Genomic DNA, 17,620 nt, shown 5'->3' on the forward strand with positions numbered 1-17,620 from the left:
GGGATCTTTAAAAAAAAAAAAAAAATTAAGATTATATCACTTCGTTGTTAAAACACTTCAGTGGCTTGGCTTTCTATAGTATTTAAAATAAAACCTAAACTCCTTACTCTAGCCTACAAGGTCCCGCATCATATGCGCCTATCTTCAAACACACCTGTGCCAACCCTCCTTTCCCATCTTCATTGTGTTTCAGCTGCGCTGGTCTTAACAGGCCAAGTTCTCTCCTGGTCTATGAGTTTTGCACATAGTGACTCCCTGCCAGGGATGCTCTTCCCTCTGTTCCCACTCACTGCATGGCAGTGCCAACTCATCTCTTGTATTTCTTTCTAGATAGTTCTTCTGAGAGACTAAACCTATCACATAAAAAGATAGGTTAGTGCCCTTCCTCTTTTTCTAGCTCAATTTTATGTTTTCCTCAGAACCATTATCACAATTGCAATTGTTGACTTATTTTTCTGTCCATGTAGGTTGTAGTTTTGCACCAGGTGCGGTAAGTTCCATGAGAGAGGACTTTGGCCATTTTTTTCTTTGTACAGTAGGCTCAATAAATGGGTAGTGAATGAATTAGTCTTTAGGCCTTGGTAATTTGCTTTATAATTTACAAAGCAAAAGGCATGAGTAAGAAAGTTCATAGCACATTTTTTGTTAGTAGCCCCAAACTGGAAACTATTGAAAGGTCATAAATAAGAGAATGGATCAAAGTTGCTAGCAATGGACAGCAACTACAAGAACAATATGGATGAATTTACATATGACACCAAGTGAAATAAGGTGGATACAAAGAGCGTATGGTATATGATTTAATTTGTATAAAATTCAAAATAGTAAACAGGCAATCTGTTGTTGTCGGAAGTAATGATCATGTTTACCCTTGGTGCAGGCAGTAGTGACTGGGGATGGGGTGGGGAAGAGAGGCTTCTGAGCTGTGGGTGATGTTTCTTCATCTGGGTGTTGGTTACACCAGTGTGTTCAGCTTGTGAAAACTCAAATCTTATGACTTGTGCGTTTATTTTCCCCAAATGTATGTTCCGTGGCTCTACAACTAGAGAATCTGATTTGCGGGCCTAGCGAGGGGTAAGAACCTGCATTTAAAAACAAGCTCCCCAACGGGTGCACTGAAACACGCCTGGAGAAACGCTTTAGTTTTCTCTACAATTATTGAATTATTTTCCTGATTTCATTATCTGATTATGTCACTCCTGTTTAAAGTGCTTCCAATGTTTCTTTTTATCCCCTATTCTGCAGGATGAAGTCCAAACTCCCTAGCCTGGCATTCACGGCCTCCCACAATCTCACCCCAACCCCTTCCTAGCTTCTTCCCTCTGGCAATTCTGCGTCCGTCACCCCAAATCCCGTTGTAGCTACAAGTCTGGCGGCCATTCATGCAGCTGTGCCCCCTCTTCCTGGAATAGGATCCCCACTCTCCCTTAAGAACGACAGCACGTCCTTAAAGAAGCATCTCAATGAGTAGGGAAAGGGTTAACAGTAGGCAGGGATACATAAGGTACCCTCCAGAGGTTGATTGCAGCGGCCGTCCTACTCCTTGCGTCCACCGTGCCCCCAGCCCCTGGCTGCAGATGCGAGTGGGAGGCTATAACTGCGGACGGGTTTGGCGGGGGGGGGAGATAAACGATTCCAGACCTGCCCATGCTAGGTGCCATGAATAGAGTTTCACAGGCTTTCATCCAGTTCCTGATAAGGTCCCAATAAAAAGTCAGAGACAAAAGTCCTTGGCGGCAACCCAGCTGGGACCCCTCTCCCTCTCAAGAGCTTGGTACTTTCGCTCAATAAATTCTATCGCTTTGCTCAACTCTCTGCTGTCCTGGAGATTCTTTCTTCTACTCTGTGAGATAAGGACCAGGGTCTCTCTCACCCACCTGTAACGTCAAGATCCCTTCCCAAGCAACCCCAAGGCGGTTTTCAGATTTCTTCGAAGCTCCATTAGAATGCGTAGGCAACTCTCCAAGCAAATTTTGTGTACCTCGCCGGGTCACAAGCGTCCTAGGAAGAGGAAGGAGATCTTTAACAGCCGAGACTTCAGAAACCAAATTACCAAATCAAACACACGGTTGGGGTGGCTGGCCACGCCCCTTCCGGGACACCTAACAGGTTCGTCCAATCACCGGGAGGAAGGGCAACTCCTGGACCACGCCAGGGATGCGCTCAGTAATTCCTTTGGCTCCTCCCTGCGGGGCCACGCCCCCGCCGTACGCCGTCCTGCCCGTCCAATCACCGAGAGGAAGGGCAAACCGCAGCCCGCACCGGTAACCCACGTGGCAGTCCGCGGGCACACTTAGCTGGTGTTTCGCGTGGGATGTGTGGGAAGCTATGTCCGCCTCAAGCTGCGCCTTGCGCTTGCTTGTGGGAAGAGGTCAATGTGAGGGGCAGGGCAGGCGCCCTTCGGGTGCCTGCAGGGGAGCACCGAGCATGGGAGTAGCGCTTGGTCCTAGCTTCGGCTGGGAGACGCGGGGGACGGCAGCAGCGCGCCGACTTCCCCTTAGAGTCCCTGCGGGTGTCGGCACGGTCAGCTGTCCACCTGTAACCAGCTGCTCCCCAGAGTGCCTGTCAGCTTCAGCTGAGTAGGTGTGTCTCGTTTGTTTCTTTCAGTCACGGGGGATGGAAGCGTCAGTTTAGCCAAGTTTGTCGATGTCCCCAAAGAGAAATCTGAGCCTGTTCAAGATGTGAACCAGAAGCTACCCAGAACCGGGTAACCTTTCCGAGATGTGAACCGATCCCAGTTACGACCAAACCGGCACGGTAGCCATGTGTATGCCTGCCTGGCATAATATATTTAGGAGTGAAAAAAAAAAAAAAAAAAAAAAAAGCGCACGTTACAACTGTTATCAAAATTTCCATGTTAGGAGCCCCGAAGCTGAGCAAGACAGTGTCTCAGCCCAGTCAACCAAAACCCACCGGGAATAAACCTGTGGTCCTACAAAATCAGGTATGTTGATTCATTGTAATGAGGGAGACTGCACACCACAAACATCATGGGGCATTTAACCAAATAAAGTTACAGGACTGGAGGGAGATGTGAAGTTTAGATGAATGGCAATGGAACACTGTTTTGATAGACCCAAAGCAAAGCAGGACTGTGTAAAGGGAACAATATCAGTCCTAGACAGCAAAATGGACCCAAGGTCCTGTTTCTTTGAGAGTGTTGTCCAGAAACCCCTTTTCTGCGGCTTTGCACCTGGATGGCAAATTGAAGCTATTTCATTCTTACTGATAAAACTTCAAACACCGAAGTTTCTGAGAGTCTTTGATTTTAGAGAACAAAGTTTCTCCGTAAGTAAGAAAGCAGCAATCAGTCAAAGAAGGTTATCAGGGGCTCCCAGGTGGCTCAGTTGGTTAAGCATCCGACTTTGCCTCAGGTTGTGATCTCACTGTTCTGGTGTTGGACCCCCTCATGGGGCTCTTTGCTGACAGCTGGGAGCCTGGAGACTGCTTTGGATTCTGTGTCTCCTCTCTCTGCCTCTCCCCTGCTCAAGCTCTGTCTCTGTCTCTCTCTCAAAAATAAACAGTAAAAACAAGAAGGTTATTATGACACTTTATGGATATAGCATTGGTTGCAGAAATATTGTTTCTTTTTAACTTTATAGCTTTTTTTTTTTTTTTTTTTTTAAGTAGTCTCCGTGCCCAGTGTGAAGTCCAACATGGGGCTTAAACTCGCAGGCCTGAGATCGAGAACTGAGCTGGGATCAACAGTTGGACACTTAACCAACTGAGCCATCCAGGCACCCCTAGCTGTCTTTATTTGTATCTGCTTTTTCTGCCCGAAGGAAGAGCCATGCAGGTTTTACTTCCTCACTCAGAGCTAATTTTTTTTTTTTTGGATTGTGAGCGAGGAAGGGGCAGAGAGAAGGCGGGGGATAGAGGATCTGAAGCGGGCTCTCTGAGAGCCCAATTCAGGGCTCAAACTCACCAACCATGACATCATGACCTGGTCTGAAGCTGGACGCTTAACTGACTGCACCACCCAGGCTCCCCAGTCAGAGCTAATTTTTACTTCACAGAAATGCTGATGATAGCTATAGGAGGAAAGAACTTTGAAGGTTTTTTATCAATGGGGAAGTTTTAGATCTTTTATGTTGTAAAGCAGGAGGTACACTCACAAACCACATATTCTGGGATGAGAAAGATGTCCATAAGGAGGAAGACAATGGCCTATTAAATTAAATCCCGGGGACCGGAGTAAGAGCAAATGAAGGTTATTTTAGCAACCCATTGGTTGCTTACTTCCAGCTTCAAGTTCCCTAAGAGATGATGGACTCTGGAACGGGTCAGACTCTTGGGCTGTAGCACCCAGCTCCTTCAGCAGTACAGGCTTGTCCAATACCCCAAAGGCCTGGATCGGGTATTTTGTGGTCTGTTTTTTGTATTTAGCAACCAAAGAGGTAGTGTTGGTTTCTGTGCTTTTCAAAGACTGGTCCAAGAAAATGCTTGGGAAATGTAGCAGATCTAAGGAACACGGCAAGGCCACAGCAAAGGTGGAGGCTTCTGTTGCCTTTGCGTATAAGAAGCTGTTGACAGAAAGAAGTTGTCATGCCCTAAAGTAGATCATTAAACTCTTTGTTCTCAGTGGAAGACAGAATATTCCACTGCATGGAGGGCTCACTAACACCAAGATTATATAGGCATTCTCATATTATATTACAGAACTGGACCCAATGTTAAAAGAAGATGTTACCTGTGCACTCTGGAAACTGCTGAACAAATGCAGAGTGAACTGGTCAAGCTAATAGGCCCCTAAATCCAGAACCAGTTCCAGGAACAGGGAAAAGCAGCTACATTCCTCAGTGTAATCATAGATGGGAGCACCGGTATCTCTTTCAAAGGAAGTCTCCCCTTCTTGCTGTGCTATTTTCACCAGGGTGCAGAAGTTAAGGTGGAACTTTGTTAAGATCAAATTGATTTCGTAGAGGCTGTTGACATGACTGAGAGTCCCCTGCAGACGACAGCAGTCTGGGGTTTATCAGAGGAACTCCTGTGGGGTTTCATTTGCCCGAGGGTGATCATCCCATCAATGGCCAGCTGGCGACGGTTTGTGACAGCTCTCCCACGGTCTTTTTCTTACCTCTTAAGATGAGGGAGATGGTTTCGCTATTATTTGGTCCTGTGCGGTGGAACCAGTTACCAAGGTTCTAGATACTGTGGGCAAAGTCACAGATGGCTAAAGGCATTCTCGAAGCACTTCACCACTAGGCTGGGTCTGCGGCAGGCATTCCTGAATGAGTAGGGGGAATCCCTGGGAGGAGGAGGAGGAGGAGGAGGAGGAGGAGGAGGAGGAGGAGGAAGAAGAGAGAAGCATCAGAGAAAAATGCCAGCTGGGGCAGACTGAGCATCTGAGCCTTTTCACAGCTAAGTGTACAATCACCATCAAAGTTTCTTCAGAAATAGGCACCTACAGGGGTGCTGAAAGACCTTTTTTATTCTTTTTTTAAATGTTTACTTATTTTTGAGAGAGAGCACGGGGTGGGGGGAAGGCAGAGAAAGAGGGAGACAGAGGATCCAAAGCAGGCTCTGTGCTGCCAGCAGAGAGCCCGATGCAGGGCTCACACTCACGAACTGTCAGGTCACAACCTGAGCCGAAGTCTGTGGGGTCAAGACCTGAGCCGGACTGAGCCACCCAGGCGGTCCAAGACTTTTTTTTTTTATTCTATCAGCACGTTCAACTTTACGGTGATGACACTGTGTGCTGAGTACATCCTTTCATATACCGAGTCCTTGCCTCAGGACATTCAGCAGGCTGATACTGCACGTAACATTTGAACCTCATTTCCTACCCCTATATCAGTACAGCTGTCTCTATCCTGGCCGCTATGCCTCTTCATGTACACCCTGCAGCAGAAGAGAATCTGAACCTTACAAGGCACTCTGGCAGGGAGCAAAGGCTTGCCTGGGTTGGCTCTGACATGAATTCCTCAGGACAGCCGCTAGGCATCGGGTCTTGGATGACTTTGACGCATACACACACACAGACAAGAGTGGTTGGGATGCTATCTGAGTTGCTGAGCTTATAACTGGTACTTGGAACTTGGCCCAGGGAAAATGCATCTGCTGAACATAATTTTGGGTTTTGCTATTTGATTTATATGATTGTTTTTAAAAGGCTTTCCAGTGTAATGGACCTTGTACTAGAGGAGGTGAATCTTGTGAACCTTTAATGCAGTCAGGTTGAGGGACAATTTCATAAGAGGCAAGCAGGGGTGCTCAATATATTTAAATCTTAATCACTGTGGTTCAGTAAAGAAATTAGAATTCATGAGGAGTTCTTAAAGGCAAGTGGCTTTGTACATTTTCTTTCCCTGCTATTATTAGATTAAAACTTTGCAGAGAGGAGCGCCCGGGTGGCTCAGTTGGTTGAGCATCTGACTCTTGATTTTGGCTCAGGTCATGATCTCAAAGTTCATGGGTTTGAGCCCTGGATTGGGCCCTGCGCTGATAATGCAGAGCCTGCTTGGGATTCTCTCTGTCTTTCTCTGCCGTCCCCTGTGCATGCTCTCTCTCTCAATAAATAAATAAGCATTAAAAAAAACTTTGCAGAGAAATTCTGGGTAGAAACCCAAGTACACTTTTTTTTTTTTTTTGAGACAGAGAGAGAGAGAGAGAGAGAGAGAGAGAGACTGCATGTGACTGGGAGAGGGGCAGAGAGAGGGAGACAGAATCCCAAGCAGGCTCTGCACCACCATCACAGAGCCTGATGCAAGGCTGGAACTCACAAACCTCGAGATCATGACCTGAGCCTAACGCTCAACCAACTGAGCCACCCTGGCACCCCGCACATTTTTCTTTCTAAGCAACAATATCTACTATAGAATCATTAGTACAGTCAAGGAATCCTTTTATAGGACCCGAGGCAAGGGAAAGGGAGGAAAAGGGGACCTTCAGAGAGTGAAAAAAGATGTACTTGATGAGGAGTGTGCCTGGGTGCCTGGCAGAGCAGCAGTGGGGTTTGTGGGAAGAAACACGGGCTGTTGAGTCAGCCCTGGGTTCACATATCCCGTGTCCCTCTCTGGCTGTGTGATGTTGGTTGCATTACTTAACCTTTTAATCTCCTTTCCTGTCTGAAATCAAGGTGTTTTGTTGTTATTGTTGTTGTTCTTTATAGACTCCACACCCAATCTGGGGCTTGCACTCATGACCCTGAGATTACGAGCCCCTCTACCGACTGAGGCAGCCAGGTGCCCCTGAAATCGAGGTTTAAAAGCTCTCTGGGGGCACCTGGGTGGCTCAGTCAGTTAAGCGTCCGACTTCAGCTCAGGTCATAATCTCGCGGTCCGTGAGTTCGAGCCCCGCGTCGGGCTCTGTGCTGACGGCTCAGAGCCTGGAGCCTGCTTTGGATTCTGTGTCTCCCTCTCTCTCTGCTCCTCCCCCACTCATGCTCTGTCTCTCTCTGTCTCTCAAAAATGAATAAACATTAAAAAAAATTTTTAAAAAAAGGAAAGAAAAAACAATCTCTCTGTATTTCCCTAAACATTGCTGGTAGTTTGAATTGGGATAGAAGTTGTGACAAATATCTTGTAAATTATAAGTTTGTATATGTGGTTAACTACCCTGGTGCTAAGAGATTTGTAGTGAGACTGTCATTCATTGATTCACTTACTTAGCAAACTAGCACATACACATAATGATTATAGCTCTCATTTGTTGATTACACAGCGCCAAGCCCTGTGCTAAGTAAGGCCCTGTGGTCAATAAGACAGCCTCTGCCCTCAAAGACCTGTAGCCTGGGACAGCTCTTCTCTCATGAAACTGCCCTCTCGCAGCTCAGTGCTGCAGACTGGGATGAGTTCTCCGGGCAGGACTGGGCTCCATAGCCTGGGGCAGCCTCTTTCTCAGAAGAGTTGGATCTGGTTTGTTCTCACCTCTGTGCTCCTTTGGGAACAGGGGAGGGCTCTTCCTCTGGGGGCGCCGACGGAGCTCTGGAAGTATAGTACAGAAGCAGCACCCTCCGTGATGGCTGTGTTGGAACCCACTGATGCTCCTTTATCGCCTGTAGAATGAGTTTGCCTCAGGAAGGTCAGGCTGTCTGCTTGGGGAAAGGGTGGCGGAGATGTAGGAAGTTTGTAGGGAGAGCTGGAGGGTTGGTTGGGATCCCAGGGTGAGGTTGATGCTCCTGCACCAGTGGACAGAGTCATTTCTGAACGAGTAAAGGGACAGAGAAGATAGAATGGCCTTTAGCTCCAGGAAAAGTACTTACGGTGTCTTAGCTGGCTTGAGACTTGATACTTCAATGCTTTGGGTTTCTTTATCCTACTGTATCTCCTCACTGATGTTCCCAGGAGGTGGGGAAATGACAGGGAGGTGATGGTCAACTTTATGTGTGAACTTTGCTAGGCTACAGACCCTCGTTATTTATTAATCCAGGCGTTGCTATGAAGGTTTGCAGATGTGAGTAAAGCCCATAGTCAGAGTTTTTAAGTGAAGGAGGTTATTCTAGATAATCTTGGTGAGCCTGACTAAATCAGTTGAAAGACCTTAAGAGCAGAGCCAGGCCTCCCTGAGCAAGAAGAAATTCCGCATGTAATCTTTGCACGTGCTATGTCCTGAGCTTAGAATGACCTTTCACCAGGTGTTCAGATGGCTGACTACTTGTGGACGGAAGCGTTAGCTCAGGCCCTCGGGTTCTGGCCCGCCCTTCCTGACAGCCTGCCCCGTGGATTTCAGACTTACCTTCAGCCCCCGTGATCACACAAGCCAATTTCTTGGAAAAACTGTACCTTGACGTGTATCTCCTACTGGTTCTCTTTCTCTGCCTAAACCCTGACTGATATGCCAGATACATCATTCATTTCATCTGGAAATAGTTCACCAAGTATCTAAATGGGAAGGATTCTTGAGACATACCCACAATTTCATTATCTCACCTAAACAAAAATGCAAAGCAGTTTCCTGATATCATCAAACGTTCAGAACTCCAATCGTCACATTCTTTTATAATACTAAAAATATTTTTGAACGAGTGATTTTTTTTCAGCATCTTTAGTTAGGGAGAGAAAAAGCAAACACCGTCTTGGAAGGATTTTCTCTGTGGCTCCAGCAGAGGGCCTCAGGTCTCATGTGTTTCCAAAGGAAAGAAGTTGGTCTGGCTTCTCCTATAACCTCAGTCACGCCGCAGCCCAGCCCTTAGCACAGAGTAGACTTTTGGAAACTTTACGATGAATGAATGAATGAGTGAATGAATGAATGAATAAGTGGGCAAAACAAATACTTTTTAAACTTGAATTCATTGGCTATCCTCTGTGCCAGGCACTGGCTATGTGCTAAATTTTCTCTTTTCTTATAACCATCCCATGAGGTATAGGTATTATCCTTATTTTATATATGAAGGAATCAAGGCTCAAAGAAGTTTAAAGGCTTTATGAAGATCATAGAGGTAGAAAATCTTTGAGTTAACCTAGATTTACAATTTTTATTTTTTTAATGTCATGTAAGACAATAGACAGTATATAAACGGCTGATGAGGCACCTGGGTGGCTCAGTCGGTTGAGTGTCTGGCTCTTTATTTTGGCTCTGGTCATGATCCCAGGGTCATGGGACTGAGCCCTGAGTCGGACTGGGGAGTCCTGAGTCCGTGCTGAGCATGGAGCCTGCTTACGATCCTCTCTCTCTTCCTCTGCCCCTCTCCCCAGCTCATGCTCTCTCTAAAATTAAGTAAATAAATAAGTAAATAAATGTATACAAATGGTTGAATAAAGGTAATACGTGTAACTACTAGCCAGTTATAGAACATCACCGTCACCCCAGAAGTCCCATTGTTATGGGCCAAATGTTTGTATCCCCCAATATTCAGATATTGAAGCCCTAACCCCAACCATGATGGCATTTGAAAATGCCTTTAAGAGGTAATGCCTTTAATACCTAAGAGGTAATGTCTTTATTACCTAAGAGGTAATGCCTTTAATGCCTAAAATACCTAAAATACCTTTAAGAGGTTATTAGGGTTAGATGAGGCTATGAGGGTGGGGCCCTCGTGATGGGATTGGTGCCCTTAAAATAAAAGATACCAGAGGGCTCAGTGTCTTTCTCCCCCCAACACAAGCACAGAGGAAAGGCCAAGTGTAGCCTCAGTAAGAAGACGGGCTGTCTACAAGCCAGAAAGTGGGCTCTCACCAGGAACTGAATTAGAAGGCACTTGGGTCTTGGGCTTCCTGGCTTCCAGAACTGTGAGAAAATAAATGTGTATTGTTTAAGCTACCTAGTCTCTGGTATTTTGTTATGGTGGCCCTAGCAGACTAAGACACTCATTTATCCCCTTCCAAATTTAAGAGTAATCATTTCCTTGATTTCCTTGAGAGTTCCCTTCTGTGTTTGTTTTTGTCCGCTTTTGAACTTTGTATAAATGGAATTATACTATATATGTATTTTTTTTGTGACTTGCTTTTTACCCTCAAAGTTATCTTACCAAGATCCATCCATATATTTGCATATATTTGCAAAATCCATATATTTGCATATATTTGCAGTTCTTTTGTTTCCATGCTTTATGGTATTTTCTAGTACAGATACATCACAATATACCCTTCCATTTTATGCAATAGGCATCTTGGCCGCTGGTAAAAACGTTCCTAGGCATGTAGCCTGGTGTACATTAGAACACGTATGTCTATGGGGCGCCTGGGTGGCGCAGTCGGTTAAGCGTCCGACTTCAGCCAGGTCACGATCTCGCGGTCCGTGAGTTCGAGCCCCGCGTCGGGCTCTGGGCTGATGGCTCAGAGCCTGGAGCCTGTTTCCGATTCTGTGTCTCCCTCTCTCTCTGCCCCTCCCCCGTTCATGCTCTGTCTCTCTCTGTCCCAAAAATAAATAAACTTAAAAAAAAAAAAAAATTAAAAAAAAAAAAAGAACACGTATGTCTAAGGTATATACCTTGCACTAGAATTTTTGGGTCATTCAGTACGCACATTTTCAACTTTAATAGACAATACCAGAATGGTTGCATTAAATCACGTCCCCACCAGCCGTGCCTGAGAGTTCCAGTTGTTCCCCACTCACCAACATTTAGCGTTGTCAGAGTTTTTAATTTTGTCAAACAATGGGTGTATTGTGTTAATTCATGGTAGTTTGTTTTAATGTTTATTTATTTATTTTGACAGAGAGAGAGGGAGAGAGAATGGGTGGGGAGGGGCAGAGAGAGAGGAGAGAAAGAATCCCAAGCAGGTTCTGCCCTGTCAGCACAGAGCCCAACTCAGGCTTGATCTCATTGATCTCACAAACCTTGAGATCATGACCCGAGCCGAAATCAAGAGTTGGACGCTCAACTTACTAGATCGGTTGTTACCTGTACTGCAGATTTCATGATGGTCCATCTGGTAAGAATTCTTTGATACATGTCAGAAAGCCCAAAACACCTCATCAGCGTGTTCCAAAGCCAGAAACATTGCTTTCATGAAACCTTGGCCCTCTTCCCTGCACAAACATATCTGTTTTTTTCTTGCAAAATCTTGGTGATTTGGATGCTATTTTCATCTGATATCTCTAAACTTTATTGTCCACCCTTCAGTCGTTTATGGAAATGACATCAATCAACAAATATGTTGAGTATAGTACATCCTTGGCACGTATCTAAATCCAGGCTCTCGCCTGGCAAGGTGTTGGGCCATCGTAAGTGTTTTTTGGATGTCTGTTGAATGAAGGAGTGAGTGATAAAGGGTGGGATTTGCCGTTCCGTAGCCTACTGTCTATTTTAGAAATAAGCCATGTGCACACACAAGGTCAAGAATATAAACATTTACCTAACTAGTTTTTAAAAGGTGATCCAGGAGATAGATCACGTGTGTGTGTGTGTGTGTGTGTGTGTGTGTGTGTGTGTGTGTAGAGAAAGCTTTGTGGAAGAAGCAGGGCTAGAATTAGGCCTTGAGAAATATGCATTATTTGGACAGTTGGGGAGATGAACCACAGGCCAGGTGGGGAGAATTGTGTGAGCAAAGGAGCACTTTAGGAAGGGAGCAGCCATTCTGGGTAGGCGTCAAGAACTGAGTGACAGGTTCTAACTTCCCCACTTTTGAGTGTCAAATAAGGTACAGAAATGTGTGACTCAAATATCTCAAGGAGCCAACGGCTTTTATCAAAGGGAAGCACTTTGACTTCTCGGGAATGAAGGTGACATTAATGCATAATTTTCTTAGCTCAGGAAAGTCTATTCTTTTTTTTTTTTTTTTTTTTTCCAACGTTTATTTATTTTTGGGACAGAGAGAGACAGAGCATGAACAGGGGAGGGGCAGAGAGAGAGAGGGAGACACAGAATCGGAAACAGGCTCCAGACTCTGAGCCATCAGCCCAGAGCCTGACGCGGGGCTCAAACTCACGGACCGCGAGATCATGACCTGGCTGAAGTCGGACGCTTAACCGACTGCGCCACCCAGGCGCCCCAGGAAAGTCTATTCTTAAGAAAATTTTCCTCATTTTAAGAACTTCCTCTCATAAATGCCACCTTGGGTCCTTAGGAGAAAACAAAATACTGTTTGCAAGGTCACACACACACTGCCAATAAAGAGTCCTTTATTCCACATGCAGCTAACAAACAATCTGGAATAACGTTGATTTTCAGTTTGTAGCCACTTGCTGGATTCTTTCTCATCCTCTATCGGAAGGAGATGTCCCTGCAGTCTCCTCTTCTTTCCCCAAAGTGAAGAAGGATGATGCTATCGCACAGAGGCCTGCCATCTAGGAAGGCGGTAAGCAAGGGGATCTTGGGACAGCGGCAAGTACCCGTGCCGGAATGGCATATTGTACCATACACACCATGACCCAGTGAGAAAACAGCCCGAAGCAAAAGCCTAGCAAAGGCAAACAGATCTGGAACATGGTAGCCTCGCTGGGAGTAAATGTTTTATAGGAGGACTCAGCAACGTGAAGGGGAGGTGAGGCTGAAGACACACACAGGCTGCAATCTACCAGCCGGAGCCCTGAATGGGACTCCCACTGCAGTATCCTGGGAGACTTTCTGTGCGTCTCTGTCCTTTGGGTTCCGCCTGAATGACAGAGCCTGGCCATGGCCACTGTCCTTGGGGGAATGGAGTCTTCTCCCCCAGATGCTATTATGCTAGTAGACTGAGGGAGCTCAATGCTTATGGGATTGCTAAGTTTTGGTTAAGAATCAACGGGAGGAAACCATAAAGCGACATATCTGTGTCAAATGCTTCATGGGTGCCTGCCAGCTTCCAAACTTGCCGGGAGGAATATGGCGTTTCTGTGGAAGGAGAAATGCAAACTGAGCCCTGAGGTCAATTCTTCAACATTAAACTGTCATAGTCTCAATTCACTGTTCCTCTAGGGCACTTGGAATAAAGAGCCTGACTTTGATGGCCTGTCTCTCCTCTGTTCCCCAGTAGGTCAACAAGTGCGTGGTAGGGTCTTTGGAGGAATAAACAGTTGAGAGACTCCCCAAGAGGTGCTTTGGCATAAATTAGTTATCGGAGAGGCACGTAACGTAGGTATTTGACTTTAGTCGCATTTCCCGAAGATGGACATTTTGCCCGCGTTGTCTGTTGCTACCCAGGCTGGTTCCGGGCAGCCCTCAGGCTCCAGGAGCTGCTTCAAGAGGCTCACTCAGAATCCACTGTGTGGTCGAAGGCATGCTGGGAGCGCCTCTGCTTCCCGGATGAAGCGCACAGGTACACGAGGAACGCCAGACACAGCAAGGCCACTGCCATGAAGAAGGCGAGGGTGCCCACAAAGGCAGGGGGGTCCATGGGCAGGCGGATCAGGGGGCTTTCGGCTGGGATCTGGTTGGTCAGGCTAAGCATGTAGCCCAAAGACCAGGCTATGCTGCTGTTCCCCACCTGTATGATAGAAAGATGGCTTCGTTCTCAGGACGAGGCTCGAGGCAGAAGTTACACACATACACCACTGTCATCCTCGTGAACCACCCACCCGAAGCTGTGGCCTAGGGTCAAGGGACTTGCCCAAGTTCAGACACTGCAGAGACTGGGCTAGAACGCAGGTCACTGAGACCACAAAGGCTCAGGGCTCTACCCTCTCTGCACCGTGGAGAAAAGCCGTCAGCATCCTCCCAGCCTCGTCACAGCCAAGTGGAATGCCGGCACAGTTAATAACAGCAAGAGTGTTTCTACTGTTGGGTCCACAAGTGTCTGTGGCTAAAGAAAGAGGGTAATGAGCAGCTTACATAAATCTAGAACCAGTTTCTAAGCCCAGGGGGTCAGTGTAAACACGCAGCACAGACTCTGGCCATTTCTTACGTTAGTTCCATCAGTTTTCATTTCCATGTCTTCAGGCTGTTTTATTAGATACAAAAAAAGTCTAGAATTTACAGTCTTCAGAATGGACTCTGTATCATTATGTTGGAATCCTCTGTATCTTGAATGATCCTCTTAAAGACTATTTGGTCAGGTATTACAGAGCTCCACTGAAATTTGAAACAGTCAGTTCCACCCCTTTTCTTGGGGTAGTGTTTGCCTGATAGTTAAAGAAAACTTTTTAACTTTTAATCTTTCCATGTCCTTATGCTTAACGCCTAAGGGTTTTTCTTACAAACAACATATGCTTGATTTTTAAAAATCTGATCTGACAATATCTGTCTTTTAACCGGTAGGTTTAGTCCATTTATAATTATTTTGGTTATTGATATATTTGGGCTTCCGTCTAATGTTTTAGTTTTAAATTTTCAATCAGTGCTATTTTCCTATATTTATTTTTTCCATTCTTGCCTTAAAAATGTTACATATATAAAGGCCTCCTTTACAAGATGAGCATGTTATGACCCCTTACCCTGCTCCCTTCACACTGGATATTAGCTATATTTGAATTTTGGGTTGTTATGGATGGTTTCTTCTCTTTTACTTTTCTTTGATGTAAGTTTTCTTTTTTTAAAAAAACTTCAAGGCACCATATCACTTATTCTGACTGCCTATATTTTTACAACATCCTCCTGGATTTATTTCTCTTCGTATTTATTTCCTCCACAAATATTTTGGATGTCTTTGTGTGGCAAATCTTGTAAGTCTTTTTTATGCCTTTACATTTGAATGCTAATTTAACGATATATGAACTTCTTTATGAATAAAGGAAAGGGACTTGAAAGCTGGGATTCTGTATCCATCCAAACTGGTATTCAAGAGGAAGTCACTTTCCGTTCTCTTAATGTACTTTCCTGCTAATTAGATTCATTACAAGCAAAGCTTAGAGAGTGCATGCCATCAACAGTCCCTGTGTCTCCAGACAGCCTCATCTTTTGTGGGATGACTCAATTTTATTTATGTAAAAGTAGACAATCACAGGCCTCATGCTGGGTATTGATTGGTTTATCCTAATTATTGCTAAAGCTGGTATTGAACATACTGGCTTCCGGCTTTATATCAGCTATTCCTGAAATGAGAATATTTTCCCCAAACCTGAACATAGTGCTGCGTGGACATGTCAGCAAGGCTGAGTCCTGCCTGGAAACAAGGCCCGGAGGGTGACAGACCGAACAGTCACCTGGTAGCAGCTGTGACTGCAGCTTCAGACCATCCCCGGACGCTTGACGTACACACAGTGACCTCAGGCACATTCCAAGAGAACTTCTTACTTACTGCTGCTATGAATCCCTAATACTCTCCGTTACCCTGACATCTGTGTAAAATGGAGAGCAGCTAATTACTATCCTCTTTAAAAATTACTGTTATGTTTAAAGTTTCTTGTCAGTATGAAAGGTCTAATCCTTAACATATTTATTTAGACACTTGCCAAACATTTAGTAAACACCTAGGTTCTCAGTCCCGTGCTGAATGGTAGGAGTATGAAAAGAATGAAACAAGTCCTGCGCTCGCGGAGCTCAGGGTCCGTGGGCACCTGGCCCCTGACCGCTGCCTCGTCTGGAAGGGTCTCCAGTGACACCTCCTCTGAGTTCTCCGCTGTCGTTTCTTTGGTCACGAGGGACCGAAGTCTCCTCAGCTTCCCTTCAGCCAACTGAAATCACCCCTACCCCTGTAAATTCTACATTTCTTTCGCACGTCTGCCCACAAACCTTTTGAGAGCAAGGGGAGGAAACAACCCGTGCCTTGACTTACTTCTTTTTTAAAATATATTTGGGGCCAGGTCTCCTCGGTGAATCTGTATCCATTCACCAGCAAGTGGTAGATATAGTGGGCGGAGAAGCAGTAGGAGCGGGCATATACCTCGTCAAACCTGGGCAGCAGCAGCGGGAGCTGAAAAGGAGGTTCCAAACAGATGAGGCAGGCATGCTTGGAAAATGCATGCTCCAGAACACCGCGTTTTAAAGAACCTCACCACCTAGAACCTCATAAGACAATCACCACGAAATCATCGAATTGTATCATATCGTACAGCATCACGCGATAACCATCTCTAAGTTTACCGAGTGCTGCTTCTGTTACCGCACGCTGTTCTCACCACCGTGTCTGTGGCTGGAACGTTAATCCACAATGCAGGTGTGAGGTGGGTTCCCTTATTACCCCATTTTATGGATGTGGGGAAGGTGGAATGGCATGAAATCCAAATTCGGAACACACACGTGCTCACAAATGGAACATACTCGGATCTACTCCGTGTCTTGCACTGACGTTGCCCTTTTCTCTTTATTTTATTTGTTCATTAATTAATTAATGTATTTATTTTAATTAAAAAAGATTTTTTTTAACGTTTGTTTATTTTTGAGAGACAGAGCATGAACGGGGGAGGGGCAGAGAGAGAGACCCAGAATCGGAAGCAGGCTCCAGGCTCCGAGCTGCCAGCCCAGAGCCCGACGCGGGGCTCGAACTCACTATCAATGAGATCATGACCTGAACTGAAGTCGGACACTCAACCGACTGAGCCACCCGGGCGCCCCTCTCTTTCCTTTTTTTTAATGTTTATTTATTATTTTTGAGAGAGAGACTGAGCGAGTAGGGGAGGGACAGAGAGCAGGGATAGGCAATCTGAAGCAGGCTCTGCGGAGCTTGAGAATCTGTGCCGTCAGCAGCAGAGCCTGACGCAGGGCTCGAACTCGTGAACCGTGGGATCACGACCTGAGCCAAAACCCAGAGGCTGGCGCTTAACCGACGGAGCCACCCGGGCACCCTGCCCTTTTCTCTTTAAATACTGACCTGGCTCCAGCTCTCTGAGCAGAAATCCCAGCTGCTTGAGTTGAAGGCACTGAGGGAGAAGCTCCCTGAGAGATTGAAAGCGCTGGCTGTGTAGTAGAACCCAGCAAATGCCTGGGAGGATGTGACACAGAAGGAAGTTAGTTCTCAGAATGGGACACAACATGGAGCTTTCAGGCTAGGGGAATAAGAGAGGGGGAAGCAGGTGAAGAGAAGAGAAACAGAAAGGTGAGAAGGAAATACTCACTGGGGGGAAAAAAGGACGCTTTTGGGCGGGTTTTGCTCTTACCACAAATGTCCCTTTAACTTTTGGCTGATAGACCCCATCAAAGGAACAGGCTTCTTGGTCACGGCAAGCTGTGAAGTCAAACAGGGAAGCCACCTTTTCCCTACACAGCGATGGGTCCCCGGTTCCTCCAACAGTGAGGATGTCGTCAGGGTTGTAACTGACAGGCCTCAGGTCTGCTGTGCACAGGCTGTCAAATATGTAGCCCCCGGTGAAGGTGGTGAGATAATTCCGAGGGTAGCAGGGGTTGATGAGATTGGTTTTGGTGGGAGAATCCTGCAGGTACAAGAGT

The 17,620-nt window shown here is 46.0% G+C and overlaps 1 protein-coding gene across 3 annotated transcripts in view; it reads right to left on the bottom strand.

The window, feature by feature from the left end:
* Positions 1 to 7,928: 7,928 nt before the first annotated feature.
* Positions 7,929 to 17,620, bottom strand: part of ENTPD3 (ectonucleoside triphosphate diphosphohydrolase 3) — a 42,456-nt gene continuing 32,764 nt past the window's right edge. For 2 of the 3 annotated variants that reach the window (XM_045436464.1, XM_045436465.1), the window contains 4 exons: positions 17,332 to 17,604; positions 17,046 to 17,156; positions 16,011 to 16,148; positions 12,485 to 13,784 (listed from right to left, as the gene is read on the bottom strand). In XM_045436464.1, coding sequence (XP_045292420.1) covers positions 13,548 to 13,784; positions 16,011 to 16,148; positions 17,046 to 17,156; positions 17,332 to 17,604 — 759 coding nt within the window. In that variant the 3' untranslated portion in view covers positions 12,485 to 13,547. Of the gene's footprint in view, positions 8,144 to 12,484; positions 13,785 to 16,010; positions 16,149 to 17,045; positions 17,157 to 17,331; positions 17,605 to 17,620 lie in introns of those variants that run through there. The other variant, XM_045436466.1, reaches the window with a different exon arrangement.

The sequence above is a fragment of the Leopardus geoffroyi genome, chromosome C2 (assembly GCF_018350155.1).
Source record: "Leopardus geoffroyi isolate Oge1 chromosome C2, O.geoffroyi_Oge1_pat1.0, whole genome shotgun sequence".
Classification (NCBI taxonomy): domain Eukaryota; kingdom Metazoa; phylum Chordata; class Mammalia; order Carnivora; family Felidae; genus Leopardus; species Leopardus geoffroyi.